The sequence below is a fragment of the Perissodus microlepis genome, chromosome 20 (assembly GCF_051167445.1).
Source record: "Perissodus microlepis isolate ML-2025 ecotype Zambia chromosome 20, ASM5116744v1, whole genome shotgun sequence".
Taxonomy (NCBI): Eukaryota; Metazoa; Chordata; class Actinopteri; order Cichliformes; family Cichlidae; genus Perissodus; species Perissodus microlepis.
In genome coordinates this window covers 2,874,047-2,888,793 of record NC_140480.1, presented here as the reverse complement: position 1 = coordinate 2,888,793, position 14,747 = coordinate 2,874,047, and the positions used below count along the sequence as shown (strand labels likewise).

The 14,747-nt window shown below is 43.2% G+C and overlaps 1 protein-coding gene across 16 annotated transcripts in view; it reads left to right on the top strand.

The window, feature by feature from the left end:
• Positions 1–14,747, top strand: part of huwe1 (HECT, UBA and WWE domain containing E3 ubiquitin protein ligase 1) — a 49,109-nt gene that overhangs the window by 23,948 nt on the left and 10,414 nt on the right. For 13 of the 16 annotated variants that reach the window (XM_084917119.1, XM_084917121.1, XM_084917118.1 and 10 more), the window contains 27 exons: positions 418–545; positions 675–756; positions 1,234–1,410; positions 1,515–2,066; positions 2,192–2,387; positions 2,509–2,676; positions 2,779–2,927; positions 3,028–3,094; positions 4,612–4,835; positions 4,924–5,135; positions 5,259–5,441; positions 5,639–5,811; positions 5,891–6,030; positions 6,206–6,281; positions 6,541–6,639; positions 8,815–8,942; positions 9,026–9,185; positions 9,573–9,801; positions 9,914–10,092; positions 10,183–10,272; positions 10,713–10,873; positions 11,003–11,045; positions 11,886–12,251; positions 12,435–12,645; positions 12,971–13,095; positions 13,933–14,153; positions 14,283–14,674. In XM_084917119.1, the coding sequence (XP_084773245.1) occupies positions 418–545; positions 675–756; positions 1,234–1,410; positions 1,515–2,066; positions 2,192–2,387; positions 2,509–2,676; positions 2,779–2,927; positions 3,028–3,094; positions 4,612–4,835; positions 4,924–5,135; positions 5,259–5,441; positions 5,639–5,811; positions 5,891–6,030; positions 6,206–6,281; positions 6,541–6,639; positions 8,815–8,942; positions 9,026–9,185; positions 9,573–9,801; positions 9,914–10,092; positions 10,183–10,272; positions 10,713–10,873; positions 11,003–11,045; positions 11,886–12,251; positions 12,435–12,645; positions 12,971–13,095; positions 13,933–14,153; positions 14,283–14,674 (4,931 nt within the window). The remainder of the gene's footprint in view (positions 1–417; positions 546–674; positions 757–1,233; positions 1,411–1,514; positions 2,067–2,191; positions 2,388–2,508; positions 2,677–2,778; positions 2,928–3,027; positions 3,095–4,611; positions 4,836–4,923; positions 5,136–5,258; positions 5,442–5,638; positions 5,812–5,890; positions 6,031–6,205; positions 6,282–6,540; positions 6,640–8,814; positions 8,943–9,025; positions 9,186–9,572; positions 9,802–9,913; positions 10,093–10,182; positions 10,273–10,712; positions 10,874–11,002; positions 11,046–11,885; positions 12,252–12,434; positions 12,646–12,970; positions 13,096–13,932; positions 14,154–14,282; positions 14,675–14,747) is intronic. The other 3 variants (XM_084917125.1, XM_084917122.1, XM_084917120.1) reach the window with 2 other exon arrangements.

Sequence of the window (14,747 nt, the reverse complement as noted above, 5' to 3'; positions counted from 1 at the left end):
CCTCGTCCTCTCACTCTCTGTACTTCATGCACACAGTGATTGTTGAAAAGCACAAAGAGTTTGATGAATTCATGAATTTTTTTTTCTCCATCAAATTGAGGCATATTTTGGAAGACATGACACATTGTCCTCTCTTGTACCTTTTTATAGCGCCACATACAAACAGCAATTTTTCATAGAGGAAGCATTACAGTTTCACGCTTTGGTGCAGCTACAAATCATGCAACATGCACACTGTGCCCCAGTTCATCTGAAGTGAACCAGGGCAGGGTATGCACAGTGTCCTTAAGTGTTTTGTAAACCTTAAGATGAGTCTGAACAGTAATGTTGAAATCTTATAAGGGTTTGAGTTGACAAATGAAGTGTCGCTGATTACCTATGCATCTCATGGAATTACTTGTTTTCGTTTTTCTGTAGGAACTAAAGCTGCTGGGTGCCAGAGTGATTGAGAACAGTGGAATTCTTGATTTGCTCATAAAGCTGCTCGAGGTTGTGCAGCCTTGTCTGCAAGCAGCTAAAGAACACAAAGACATCCAGACACCCAAGTGAGTTTTGCACACCCCTACAAAGATCTTATCACTTGCAAATATGACACCAGCTTTTCATCATCATAGCACTGATATGTTTTTGTGATGAATTTATTTATGATTAAAAAGCTTGACGTTTTTCTGCAGATGGATCACACCAGTGCTGTTGATCATTGATTTCTATGAAAAGATGGCAGTCTCTTCAAAGCGTCGGGAACAAATGAACAAGGTAAAAAAAATAAAAATAAATAAAAAAGAGCAAACAAAACAAACAACAACACAAAGCCAAAACAAAATGTAAAAAACACAGCTACGAATTATAGAAGTGAAGTAAAAAATGAAATGATCAGCCTTGGCACAGCAATAAAAATGAGTATATATGAGGAGGGTAAGGGTGGGGGGAAGAGCAGCATTTTGCTGGTATACATATTGATTACTCTTGGATTTCTTTATTAGAGTCTTGTGTAGAATTAGCTATAACTATACACAAAGGTATTTTTACAGGTAATGAGTGTATAGGAATTGGACAAAATGTATGTAATCCTGTACAAATCTTTATCCACAAATACTGATTTAAGTTGTTTTGTTTGTTTGTTTTTAAATTTATATCAAGATTTCTTGCATAAACTTTGTTGGAGGGTATTTGTGTTATTCTGCTACACCTCTCTTGTACAGTTATGAACAATTTGTCTTGGTTGCCTTCTAGTATTTGCAGCCAAATGGGAATAACTGGCGATGGTTTGATGACCGCTCAGGCCGTTGGTGCAGCTACAGTGCTTCCAACAACAGTACCATTGATTCAGCATGGAGGGCTGGAGAGAGCAGTGTCCGCTTCACAGCTGGACGGCGGAGATACACTGTGCAGTTTAACACCATGGTGCAGGTATACATATTCCTTTTATATTTTTCTAGAGAAAATCCCTTTTAAGGTTAATTGTGTTAATAGACTTGGCTGGTTCCCTTTTCTAACACAACTTTATTGGGCAGGTAAATGAAGAGACCGGTAATAGGAGGCCAGTTATGCTCACTCTTCAGAAAGTGCCTCGCATCCCCAAGCCTTCCAAAACTGGTAGTGTTACGGATTCTGAGCGAGAGGAGAGCGACCGGGGCAAAGTGGAAGAAAGCCAGAGCGATTTAGATTCGGGAACAGCAGTGGAAATGAACGCTCCTAAGGATGATTCCAGCCAGCTGAAGGAGGCGACATCTGGCCCCTCATCTTCCCTGGAGTCTGACTACTCTCAGGGATCTGACATTGTTGTGCAAGGCCTAACTGAGGACATGACCACCGTTCTTATTCGGGCCTGTGTCAGTATGATTAGTGTCCCTGTGGACCCAGACACCCTTCATGCTACACTGCGTCTCTGTTTGCGCCTTACACGCAATCACCACTATGCAATGATGTTTGCTGAGCTGAAGAGCACACGGATGATTTTGGGGTTGACACAGAGCTCTGGCTTCAATGGCTTCACACCACTGGTTACTCTGTTGTTCAGACACATCATAGAAGATCCAGCCACACTGCGACACACCATGGAGAAGGTAAATCTAGTTTCATACTGAAACTTTAAATAAAACTCAACATGTTTAAAAGCTTCTGGTATTTAAACTATAGCATCATTTAAACTATATTGTCTAATAACATAAGCCAATTTTTGTTGTAACAGGTGGTGAGATCAGCAGTAACAAGTGGAGCAGGTAGTACCACATCAGGAGTAGTATCAGGCAGCCTTGGTTCCAGAGAAATCAATTATGTGCTTCGTGTCCTGGGGCCGGCTGCCTGCCGTAACCCTGAATGTTTTACTGAAACTGCTAGCAACTGTATCCGCATTGCTCTACCTGCACCTCGTGGAGCTGGCACCAGTAAGTGTGCAAACTTCTCCAATATGTGAAGTTTCTTTTTAAGCAAATTAAAAATAATTGAGCTATAATACACATTGCTTCCTGTAATATATGTTCCTTGCATACATTCTTTTTCCTCCAGCTTCTGACGATGAGTTTGAGAACCTTCGAATTAAGGGACCTAATGCTGTGCAGCTGGTGAAGACCACTCCTCTGAAACTATCACCATTACCACCGATCCCGGACACCATCAAAGAGGTCATCTATGACATGCTTAATGCTTTGGCTGCCTACCATGCTCCTGAAGAACGTAAGACATTTTAACAAGATATTGACTTGAGAAATTTTTGTGTAATTTGCACCAAAAGTCGTTTGAACATTTCGGGTATTAATGCATTTGTGTGTGTCGCAGCCGAGCGTCCAGAAGAACGTGCAGCAGCTGTACCCGGTGGTCAAGACCTTTGCCAGATTTTGCAGGATGTTGGTGATGATGTTTACCAGCAGTACCGGCTCACCCGTCAAGGAAGTGACTTTGACTCCCAGTCTGCATTCCATATCAACGTGAGTCTTCAGTGACATATAATCCTATTGTGCATGTGCACTGGAGTGTGCCATTTGTATCTGTTTCTAAGTTAATAATAAAACCATTTCTTCTTTTCAGAGTCAAGTATTTGCTGCTGATGGAGGCGTTGCAGAGTCTTCCCAGTCTGGTACACCACAAGGAGAAGGTGAGACTAAAAGCTCTTAACACCCGCGAATAGAGAGTTTTCTTATTTTAAGTGCAAAATAAATCACAAGGCTGAAACATTGCCTCATGTGAACTCGGTGAACTTCACTGTGAACTCACTTCTTGTGAGTTCAGTTTTGTTTTTGTTTTTTTTGCCTGTCCCATTTGGTTCTTTAGCCGTCAGAATTGTTGTCTGAAGACCAACAAGGATACCCAATGGATTTACTTTGCCAAATGGATCATCACGGCCTTGCCGTATTGGTCCATTTGATCAACCTTTGTTGTTATTGTTTATTTTATTTTATTTTCACTTGTTACAGACGGGACAGACATGACTGAGGGATAGGAAAGGGAGAAAGAAAGATGAATGAAAAGAAAAACAGAAGGGAAGAGGGACAGTGAGAAAGGGCACTTAAAAAGAGAAACAGAAAAAAAATTCTCCTGGATCATCTGTTGAGAGAGAAAAAGAAGAGAAAATAAGCAACAAAAAAAAACAGAGCAACATACTAAACACAACACCATCATGCTAATCTAGCTAAGTGTAAACAGCAGTAAATACTAAATATTGAATGTTGTTTTGTAGCAAGCAGGACCGACAGCGCACAATGTGCTTGGAAATAGCAGCCAATAAAGGTGTAGTTTATGTCTATGAACAGTGAACACCCGTGTGCACACCTGTGTGGATCAGCGCGCTTGTATTCAAAAGGTTTCCCCATGTAATGGTCTGCTAGAGGATGTAGAGAGCCATAGCCCCGTCCCCCAGGGCATGAAGCAGGCATGGAGGAGATCCAGGCTCCAGACATCCAGAGGCCCCAGAGTGCGAGAGCCCAAGGAGGACCACCGGAGGGGCATCCGTGCCACCCTCCTGGGAAGAGCTGAGGAGAGCCCCAGATGAGGGGTCACCTAGTAGCCACGGAGCAGAAGCCAGAGGGGCATTCCCACCCTCATGCACACATATACAAATACTCAGCACTCACTCAACGTAGGGATAGACATACATGGACACTGTACACACAATCACACTCCCCAAATAAACTCTATACCCCAGGTCCAGGTACCCTCGCCCCTGGAGGGGAAAACGGCACCTAGACCCAGGAGATGTTACCCTTTCCCCCGGGGTGGAGGCAAGCAGACTGCCCCAGGCTCCGCAGCAGCAGGGAGGCCCCGCATCCCAGATCCCAATCGGGCGGCCAACACCTCCTCCCAGCCCCGATGGCCAGCAGAGAACAGGGGTGTGTGAAGACCCCAAACCTCCCTCCCTCTCGCTCATGTGTAGTGTTGCTGCATGTTGTTCTAACATGCATTTAAAACACGGGAGAGCATGGTGCTGCTGCCAGAGAGCAGCAGGTGTTAGCACGGCCCCTCCCGAGAACCCTCAATGTCTACATGAATTTAAAATTGAGAGATGGGCACTGGCGCCAGAGGTGGGGTTGAATACACAGGCCGTCCACTGGACGCCGTTAAGTGAGTTCAGTTTTATACAAGGCATAACTTATTGTGTTATGCTAACTTCCTCAGCCTCCACACCAGAAGAAATGCGGGAAGAGAAGAAGGAGCAGGAGGGAGAGAAGGGTACCACTTCAGATGAGAGTAAAGCAGCTAAGGTCAAGGCAAGCAAACCTCTCATGCCTACTTCTACCATCCTGAGACTACTGGCTGAGCTAGTGCGCTCCTACGTGGGAATCGCCACGCTAATCGCCTCCTACTGTTATACAGCTGGGCAGTCTGAGCTCATTAAGGAGGTGGGTAGCTGAACAAACTCTTCTCAGCCATTCACACATTGTATTCTCAAGCCTCTCAACTCATTTTGACATGCATGTGTCCTAACAGGATTGTAGTGTCCTAGCCTTTGTGCTCGACCACTTGCTGCCTCACACCCAGAACTCAGAGGACAAGGACACCCCAGCCTTGGCACGTCTTTTTCTAGCCAGCCTAGCAGCTGCTGGAACAGGCACTGATGCCCAGGTGTCCTTAGTGAATGAGGTAAAGGCTGCCCTAAGTCGAGCCCTAGCAATGCCAGAAGGTGCTGAAAAACATGCCAGGTAAATGGAATAAAAATGTCATACAACCCTGACTGTGTGTGGGGTTTTGTTGTTGTTGTTTGTTTGTTTTTTCTAAATCTATGCCAACCCATTTTCTCTCATCTTGGCAAACCTATTTTACAGGCTTCAGGCAGTGATGTGTATCATTAGCACCATCATGGAGTCATGCCCTTCAACATCCAGTTTCTATAGCACAGCAGCAGCCAAGACACAACATAACGGCATGAACAACATTATAAGGCTCTTCCTTAAAAAAGGACTGGTCAATGACTTGGCACGTGTGCCACACAGCTTGGATTTGTCCAGGTATAAGATTAGCCTGAGAAACTTTTCCTGAAAAATTAGCCAGTAGTTTTCTGGTTTACCAGTTAGTACTCATATAACTTCTGTTCACTTCTGTCATAATACATTTTTGTGAGTAGTTCTGTTTCAGAATCAAGTTGGTTTTTCAGCAGTTATTAATACTAAATTAATTAATTTTCCCTTTGTGTCCTTTGCTTTAGTCCCAACATGGCCAACACAGTGAATGCTGCCTTGAAGCCACTGGAAACTCTCTCACGAATTGTTAACCAGCCTAGCAGTCTCTTTGGGGGCAAGGGAGGCTCCAGCAAGAACAAGACTGAACACGACCCTGTGGGCACTGCCAGGGACAGCAACAGCAACACTCAGGACCAAGGTATCCACATGAGACAGATGAAATGCTTTAATAGCCTACTTTTCAAATGTATGATGCTCATGTGGGCCATCTGTTGTAGGAGAGTCGGGTGAGGCAGAGCCAGTGGATGGCAGCCACAGGGTCCAAGGAACAGACACTGATCTGATGGATGGAGAAACTGAGGGAGACGCAGTAGTCATTGCTGGCCAGCCAGAGGTTCTTAGCACACAGGCTATGCAGGTAAATAATGTATTAACATTGCATTACACACAACGCACACAATAGCTCAAACTACACTCAGATCCCCTGATCTGTAACATTTGTAATTAAAGGTCAAAACATAAGTGTGTAGATACCCATTCATTTTGTGCACCATGTGAAGGCTGACTGTGTATAGCATTTCCTTTCCATGCAGGTAGAGAATGAGTTGGTGGATCTGATTGATGAGCTGTTGGAGAGAGATGCTGGCACTGTCAACAGCACAATTATAGGTAGGCAACTGGATTCATTTCAGGGGTGACAGTGAGTGTTGCTGGGCAATGAAAAGTATGGAGCAGTTCTCTGCACTGCTTGTGATAACTTAACCTTTCCATAATAGGTGTAGGAAACAAATCAGTGCATTGAAGCACAAGCAGTGTAATTTATTTATTTATTTTTAATTATGTATGATTTCAAACTGAGTTCACTCTTGATTACAAACAGGCAGAACAGCCCAGAGCTGATGTAGCGTTTGTTTGTTCTGTTGATTAGTTGGACGCAGTGGTGAAGATGAATCGCAAGAGGACGTGTTGATGGATGAAGCCCCCTCCAATATTAGCCAAGCATCAACTCTTCAGGCCAACCGGGAAGGTACAACATTTTGACAAAATGAACAGTTATAGATATAACTTCTGTTCCCGTTCAGTCGATTCACTCGGTACAACACATAAGTATGGGATATCACGCCCCTGTGTGACCTGGGGAATGTTGCCATTCCCCTGGTGGAATGAGCTCTCGCAGCCCTGGGGCAAAGCGAGACCCTTGGTATGCCAGTGATATAGCTTCTATAATCCAGTGAATCCAGTCCCTGTTTAGACAGAGCTCTACCTCCTGGCTGGATTAGCAAAGCAGACAAACAACTGGTCACATAAACGCACATTCTGAGTGCACTCAATGTCGGTATGTAGCACATGCACTGCGCACAAAAATCATCATCCTCCTCTGCTCCTTAGATGCAAAAGAAATGGAGCAGAAGCTGAAATTCTATTGAGCTGTAAGCTGCAGGAATGACCTTTGGTAAATATACGGCATTCAGGCACAATATGATTTTGAAGCCATCAGGAGAGAACTGTGTGCAGGAGGGATGCACAGACGGAGCATGAAGGTCAGAAACCAAAGCGAAAAGCAATGCAGTCTTTTATTTGAAAGAAATTTCACATACTCAACGGGTTCAAAAGGGGGGCAGCAAAGGGCTTCTAGCACCAAAGACAAGTCCCATTCAGCGACACTGGACCTAACCCTGGGTCTCAGCTGGTGAACCCCAGCTTAAATATAAACCTTATAAACCTTAATTGTAGAAAACGAAAGGGCCTTATCCAGCAGCTCCTTAAGTAATGTCAAAACATCCACAATAGAGCTTGTGGATCTATAACAGTCCTAGTGGTGATCGTAGATGCCATCATGCCCAAAAACCATAGTATCATTTGGAAATGTAGTCTGCATATGAGCTGAAACTGAGCGAGGCTGCAATGAAACAAAGCCACTATGTGCTCCGACAAATGTGTGCAGCTGGAAAGCAAGCATATTTCCAAACTGAGGAAAGAAATCTGCTAAATGTCGATTACTTAACTTAATCCCTGGTTCTTTGATAACAGAGTGAGGTGTTTTTGAAAGTTCATAGAGAAACTCAGTCACAGCTGTGTCGCTCTGGAGCAAGCGACAAGAGCCCTTTCATATAGATGAGCTAGGATGCGGACGCCCCTCTTTCTGAGGGGGGCTAACGATGACTCTGCACATTTGTTAGGAGGCACGTTTGACTTGACCTTGTTAAGGAGAGGTGTCAGTGGGCTGTTTGCAGGAACCAGCGACTCTAGCTCTCCCAGGCACATCGCCTGGTACGTCTAGAGCAGGGGTGTCAAACTCAAATACACAGTGGGCCAAAATTCAAAACTGGAACAAGGTCGCGGGCTAACATTAATATTTATTGAAAAAAAAAATCTTCCTCCAGATTTAAGAATGAATCTCTTCTTATGGACTCAAACAAGTTTTGCTGAAAAACTGAATGTGGAACAAGCAAAGCTTAATACTAAACAATATATATATTAGCTGTATAATACCTGTAGGCCAGCTCTAATAATAATTTGGTATGGCTTCGCGGGCCAAATGTAATTAGGCTGCGGGCCAAATTTGGCCCACGGGCCAGAGTTTGACACCTATGGGCTCATGACGCGTACAGTGCCAGCCTGAGCATGATAAATTTTGTTCAACTGCGATGCGGAGAATCTGCAGTGCTTGGACAGCAGAGTTGCAGGGTCACCGACACGATGGTTGTGGGACAGGGCCAGGGAAGACTCCATAGGAGGTGGGTTAACAAAGCCAGCCTCCTCAGCACCTTCCAGCTCTATGTACTGTCAATAGTAATGCACAGTGACGCGTTTCCATGATGCGGTTAGCTTGGAGACAAATTCTGGGAACATGGCTAGCACCACCAGGGGCAGTTAAGCTAACTTCAAGCAGCAGACAACAGAGCTAACAAGCAGCAGCAAGCTGCAACTATGCAGAATAGTTTTAGCGAGGTGAAGAGCATAACAACTGAGGGATGACTGTGATGTAAGGGGGTATATGTGCAGGCAGGGCCATGCACATGTCATCACAGGTCATCTGTGTGCCTTTAAGGCGTGAATAAAGGTTTCTCTAGCTAGGACACGCGGGGGTGTGATATCTCATACTTATGTGTTGTACTGAGTGAATTGACTGAAAGGGAACACTATTGTACTGTTATTTGTTGAGATGTACATGTAAAGTATTGACGGGCTCTTCCATCAGACTCCATGAACATCTTAGAACCAGAGGATGAGGAGCACACACAGGAGGAGGATTCTAGTGGCAGCAATGATGATGAAGACAGCCAAGATGAAGAGGAGGAAGAGGAAGAAGAGGAGGAGGAAGATCAGGTAGGGGTTAATGCAGTGAAGCTCGTTAAAAAACCTTGATTTTTGTTTATGTTTAAGATTTATTTCCTGCACCATTTGTTAAGGATGATGAAGAAGGAGATGAGGATGATGATGATGAAGGTTCGGAGATGGAGTTGGACGAAGACTTCCCTGATATCAATGCTGCACCACACATTCGCTTTGAAAGGTTTGACAGGGATGATGACCTCATCATAGAGTTTGACAACATGTTCTCCAACAATGGTAAGCGGGATAATCTGATCGTTTTTGTAAGGTCACGTAGTTTTCACGCCCTTAATCCCAAAGGAGTCCTTTCTAAGCAAATCTATTTTTATTTTTTTGGTATAAAATTGAGCTTCCTGATTAACAGAAAAGCTTCAGTTTGATACACGTACTGATGTTTCTTGCAAAAACCACCAGTATGCAGAATAATAATAATTATACCCGTTGTGCTGCTACCAAAATGTTTAGCTCTACTAAGTGGTTCTGTTCAGTAGCTTGTTAAAAATAACAAATCATAAGATACAGAAAATGTATTTAAATAAATTTTACTTTTCATGAACGTTTTTAGGTTTATGCTAGAGGTTTCTCCCTAATGTCTGCGTGCTGTGTTCTGTTTTTCTCTATCAGCTGACATCCCTCCTTCCCCAGGCAACATCCCTAGCTCCCACCCACTGATGGTGCGTCATGCTGACCACGGATCCCTCACCCTAGGTGTGGCAGGCACTAGCAGCCGCTTGGCGCAGGGCATGGGCCGCAGCCAGCGAACACTACGTCAGCTCACTGCCAACAGTGGACACACAATCCATGTCCACTACCCTCATAACCGTCAGCCCAACCCTCCACTTATCTTACAAAGGTTGAAACCATGTTTGTTTATGTGGCTCTATTAAGCAGCTCCTGTTTTACACCAGCTTTCTTTGTCTGCCTGAACATTAAAAAGGCATTTCCTTCTTTTCTTTCTTCTTCAGACTTCTAGGTCCCAGTGCAGCAGCAGACATTTTACAGCTTTCCAGTTCTCTGCCTTTACAATCACGTGGTCGTGCCCGCCTTTTGGTTGGAAATGAGGATGTGCATATCATAGCTCGTTCTGATGATGAGTTATTGGACGACTTCTTCCATGAGCAGAGCAGTACTGGAGGTCAAGCGGGTATATATTACCATAGACTTCAGAGCATTGTAAGGGTCGGGTTTATTATTAACCTAAATGCATAACATTTTTATCCTTTTGTTTCTTTAGGGACCCTCTCTAGCATTCCTACTGCCTTGACTAGATGGACAGATGAGTGCAAAGTGCTGGATGCGGAGAGTATGCACGACTGTGTTGCAGGTAAACTAGAGGTTTCTTTTCAGTGGTAGTAAGGTAGTCATATGATTAATGAAAACATTTTATGACTTTTATGACTTCTTTTATTTATTGTGTGTGTCATCTTTTTGGTACCTGCAGAAAATATTTATATTCCTGAGAACTGGACCGTGAATAATTTGGATATGGTAGTCAAGTGGTTGGACATTCCCTGTTAATTTCAGACAAATCTATAGTTAGCATATAGGCTTTTTATTGCATTTTATTTAAAGACAGCAGTTCACATAGTTGTGATCTGATTTTTAGTGAGATGGTTAGAATTCATTACATTTTTTTGGTGACCAGTGAAAAACAACATGTTTTAGTAACTTGACCAAAAATTACTTTGACTTGGTGACATTTCACAAACCTTTTGAGTTTAAATTGAAAACTATTTTGATTTGAATGCCCCCATCTGCTTTTAGTGGTTAAGGTGCCCATCCTGCAGCATCTGGAAAGTCTGCGAGATGAGGAATTGGAAGAGCGCAGAGAGAAGAGAAGGCGGCAGTTAGCTGAGGAGGAAGAGTCCAAACAGAATGAAAGGAGGGCCTCTGGAGCAGAACAGGCCAGAGAACAGAGCCTGCAGGTTAGCAGATGATTGCTGTCTGTGCACAAGAATGTATTGTCAGATACAATAGTGCATGCATTTTTGGTAGATATACTCATGTTTTGTTTTTTGTTTTTTTTTTCTAACATCAGCATTTTGTGTCCACAGGGTTCTGGATTGGGGACGGTTAATGGTGCAGAGAACACAGCAGGTACTGACATTTATAAAGATTTTGCTTTTGTTTCTGTTTTAATGTTAAATTCCTTGACCTATGTGGATTGGACAACCCAGAGTCAAGTGGCCAGCTTGCTGTGCGTGCTGTGGGATGAGGTAGTAGTTTGTATAGTTTTAGGATCACACCAGATCTGGGAGATAACTATACAGTCTACTGTCTTTCTTATGGCAACGCCATACCAGCTCGACATCTTCATTTGTTTCATAGGAGATGATCTCTTAACTTTAATTAAGAGACAATTTTTTTTTATTATTTTTTTTTGAGAATTATTGCCGCTACATTGTTTTAAGAACCTTATTCTAAATATTTACATTTTTGATATACAACATGTATATCTTTTGTTCAATGTATTATTTTTATTGTCTGTGCTGTGGTGAGGTAGTAAGTTGTGTTGTTGTTGGGGATCAGGATTGTGCACCCCGTTAAGGAGATAACTATACAACTTACTGCCTTCCTCAGCAGAGGCCTTTGTCATCTGTTAAATAGCTATTCACCAGCTAATCACCAGTGTTATTTCTGACATTTCTGTGCCCTGATTTTCCTTTTTTGAATATTATTAACACCTTTTTGAAAGGGTTTTGAAAATTTTTTGGAAGCAGTTGTGTGAATGGAAAATGTTTACTGTAATTACATATTTTTAACAGGAACATGTGCACAAGTAGCTGGTAGATATAGCAGAAAAGTGATATTAAGATGCAACAGTCATGTTGAGGCATTGTCAGATATGTAAATTGTTTTTAAGACTTGAATCTATTCAAATAAAAATAATTTAAACTGTCCCTTTTCTTCACACAAGTGTTTCTTTGAATATTGCAGAGGGTGAGCAGGCTCAGGGTGGTACTGTGTCGTGTCTGGATCCACCCAGGGTTTCAGAGGGCTTCCTCACTGCCCCACCATCTGGAGAAGTCACTCCAACCACACCTGCTCCTCATGAACAGGCCTTAGTCTCGCTGGAGACTGCTATTAGTCAGCAGGTCCACCAACCAATAGCTGACCTTTTACTGGCTGAGTCGCATGCTAGCTCACTGGCTGCTTTGGCAGGGGCTGGCCTTCCACCCTTGTCGACAGCCGAGAGGCCAAACAGTGAAGCGGAGGCATCTCAGATGGAAATGTCCCCGGCACCTGCAATCGGTGAGAGAGTCGGAGGTGGTGGTGGAGGAACGTTGGATGAAGGCAGGGAAGGTAGACTAACTTTGAAAACTCTATTTATACAGACTGGCTAACAGTAAGGAAGCATATTTGTAATTTAAATAATGGTATAGAAGCTATCATAACACATAATGAAACCAAGGAATTTAGACGTAGTGCATTAAATGATCAGATAACTTCCTAGCCCGAATGATAAGCTCCCTTTTCTTTTCACAGCCTCTCTAAGTCCAGACATAGTAGAGAACTCTGAGCCTGCAGCAGCTGGTGTGTCACAACTGGAAGGGTCACCAATGGATACCAGCAGCCCTGCCTCTGCCACCCAGGAAGAAGCTGCCCCCAACCCTGCCCAGCCCACCCAGCTTTCTCAGGAGCTGTCTGGAAGTGGGGAAAGTGGCCTGACTGACAGGCAAACTGATGCAGAAACTGGGTGGGTAGAAACTAGAAGTTCATTACTGACCAAGTCTCTGTTTAAAAGCAGTATATTCTGCCATTTGAACCTCTTGGAGTGATGTTGAGGAAGTTTGACAGAAAAAAAATCACGGTCTATATGTATCTTTAAAATTGTTCCAACCTCAAACCTTAGGTAGGTACTTTATGAAACAAATACAGCTATTTCATGATTTTGTTAAATTTCCACATAGGATTCAAAAGGCATCTCATGCAGTTAGAACTTTGAGATCAATAGATATTGCACACAATTTTGATAGCAATGATAGTCTTTGTTTTTTTTTTGTTTGTTTTAATATGTGCAGCTCTACTTCTGTTTCATCTCCTGGGGAAACTATGCCCAGGAGTGACAGTGCTGACAGCCAGTCTCAGGCCATCCAGGAAGAGCCCCTTCCCTCTACAAGCAATGAGGAGGAGGATCCACTTGCAGGTAAAGTACTCTGCTACTTCTGCAATTGTTAATATTTTTATGCTTTTGCAGGGTCAATGCCATTGTATTCTCTCATTGGCTTGGATGTCATGCCTCAGGAATACCTGAAGGAGATTTGATTACATTTGGTTTAAATGTTCACTTGGATGAATTGATAAGAATATGGTAGTCAGAGGTCCATGTTAACATTAACCTCACAATAATGTTTTGCCATATTACAGTCATTATGATTACCTCAGACATATCAATAATTTGATGAAAGTTTTGACATTTTATAGTATTTCTATCTTTGCTGGAGTAATTATAATGCTTTGCAAAAAACTGTGTTCTGGTTGTTTTTGTGACCATATTTCACATTTGGCCAGATAATCTTTTGTACCCTCTATTTAATTCCTGCCAAGTCTTCATTGAAACTTGAGATACTTGAATGTAAACAGCAATTTGGATGGTTAGTGGATATATGAGTGAAGGGTAGAATCTCTGCGTATGCCACCGTCAGACTACGTGACATTTTTATCTGTTGTGATGGTTACTATGTCTGATTGGACAGCCATAAAATGTTGCATTTATTGATTGAGAGACAGCAGATTACACATTGCTCCCCAATCAATCATGACTGCTATCATTTATGATGTGTGACGTCATTGGAAAGGAGTAACTGACTAGCATGTTTAAGATAAAAAGTTGTTGTTGCCAACACAAACCGATGCTTTACGTTGCCTGGATTGGACGCAGTCTGGCTGATATTCTGTAGTGAACCCTGCAATAATAAACTGTATAATATTAATTGAATTGTTTCATTTTGGGGGTTTGTTTTGTTCTATTTTGTGATGGCAGGCATCAGCCTGCCAGAGGGTGTAGATCCCTCCTTCTTGGCAGCTCTTCCTGAGGACATCCGCCGAGAGGTGCTGCAGAATCAGCTTGGCATCAGACCACCCTCCCGTCCTCCAGTTGCTACAAGCTTGCCATCCTCTACTGCACCTGTATTGGGAGGGCCAGGGGTTACAGAGGTCAGCCCTGAATTCCTGGCAGCATTACCACCTGCCATCCAGGAGGAGGTGAGAAGTTATGTTTTTTTTAAATTGCGTGAGTAAGCAAAATGCTTACTCATAGATATTTCAAACAAATCCTTAAAGAAGTCACTGACAATTGGTTCTATTTACTAAGCATGCCATTGGTTGTCTTAGGTTCTTGCCCAGCAGCGAGCAGAGCAGCAGCGTAGGGAACTAGCCCAGCAGCCTCCCCAAGGAGACACACCTTTAGATCCTGTAACTTTCATCCAGACACTGCCATCAGAGCTCCGTCGCAGTGTTCTTGAAGACATGGAGGACAGCGTGTTGGCTGTCATGCCTCCAGACATTGCTGCTGAAGCTGCTGCATTACGTAGAGAGCAAGAGGCACGTCAGAGACAACTGATGCATGAAAGGCTTTTTGGTCATAGTTCGTCTTCAGCCCTCTCAGCCATCTTGCGCTCACCGGCCTTCACTAGCCGGTTAGGAAGCAATCGTGGCGTCCAGTACACCCGACTGGCTGTGCAGAGAGGAGGGACATTTCAGATGGGTGGAGGAACAAACCACAGGTATAATAACAGTGATCTAATTTTTTGAAATGTTTTCCTTTTTAAATAAAATGTCGGTTTGGCATTTAGGAAA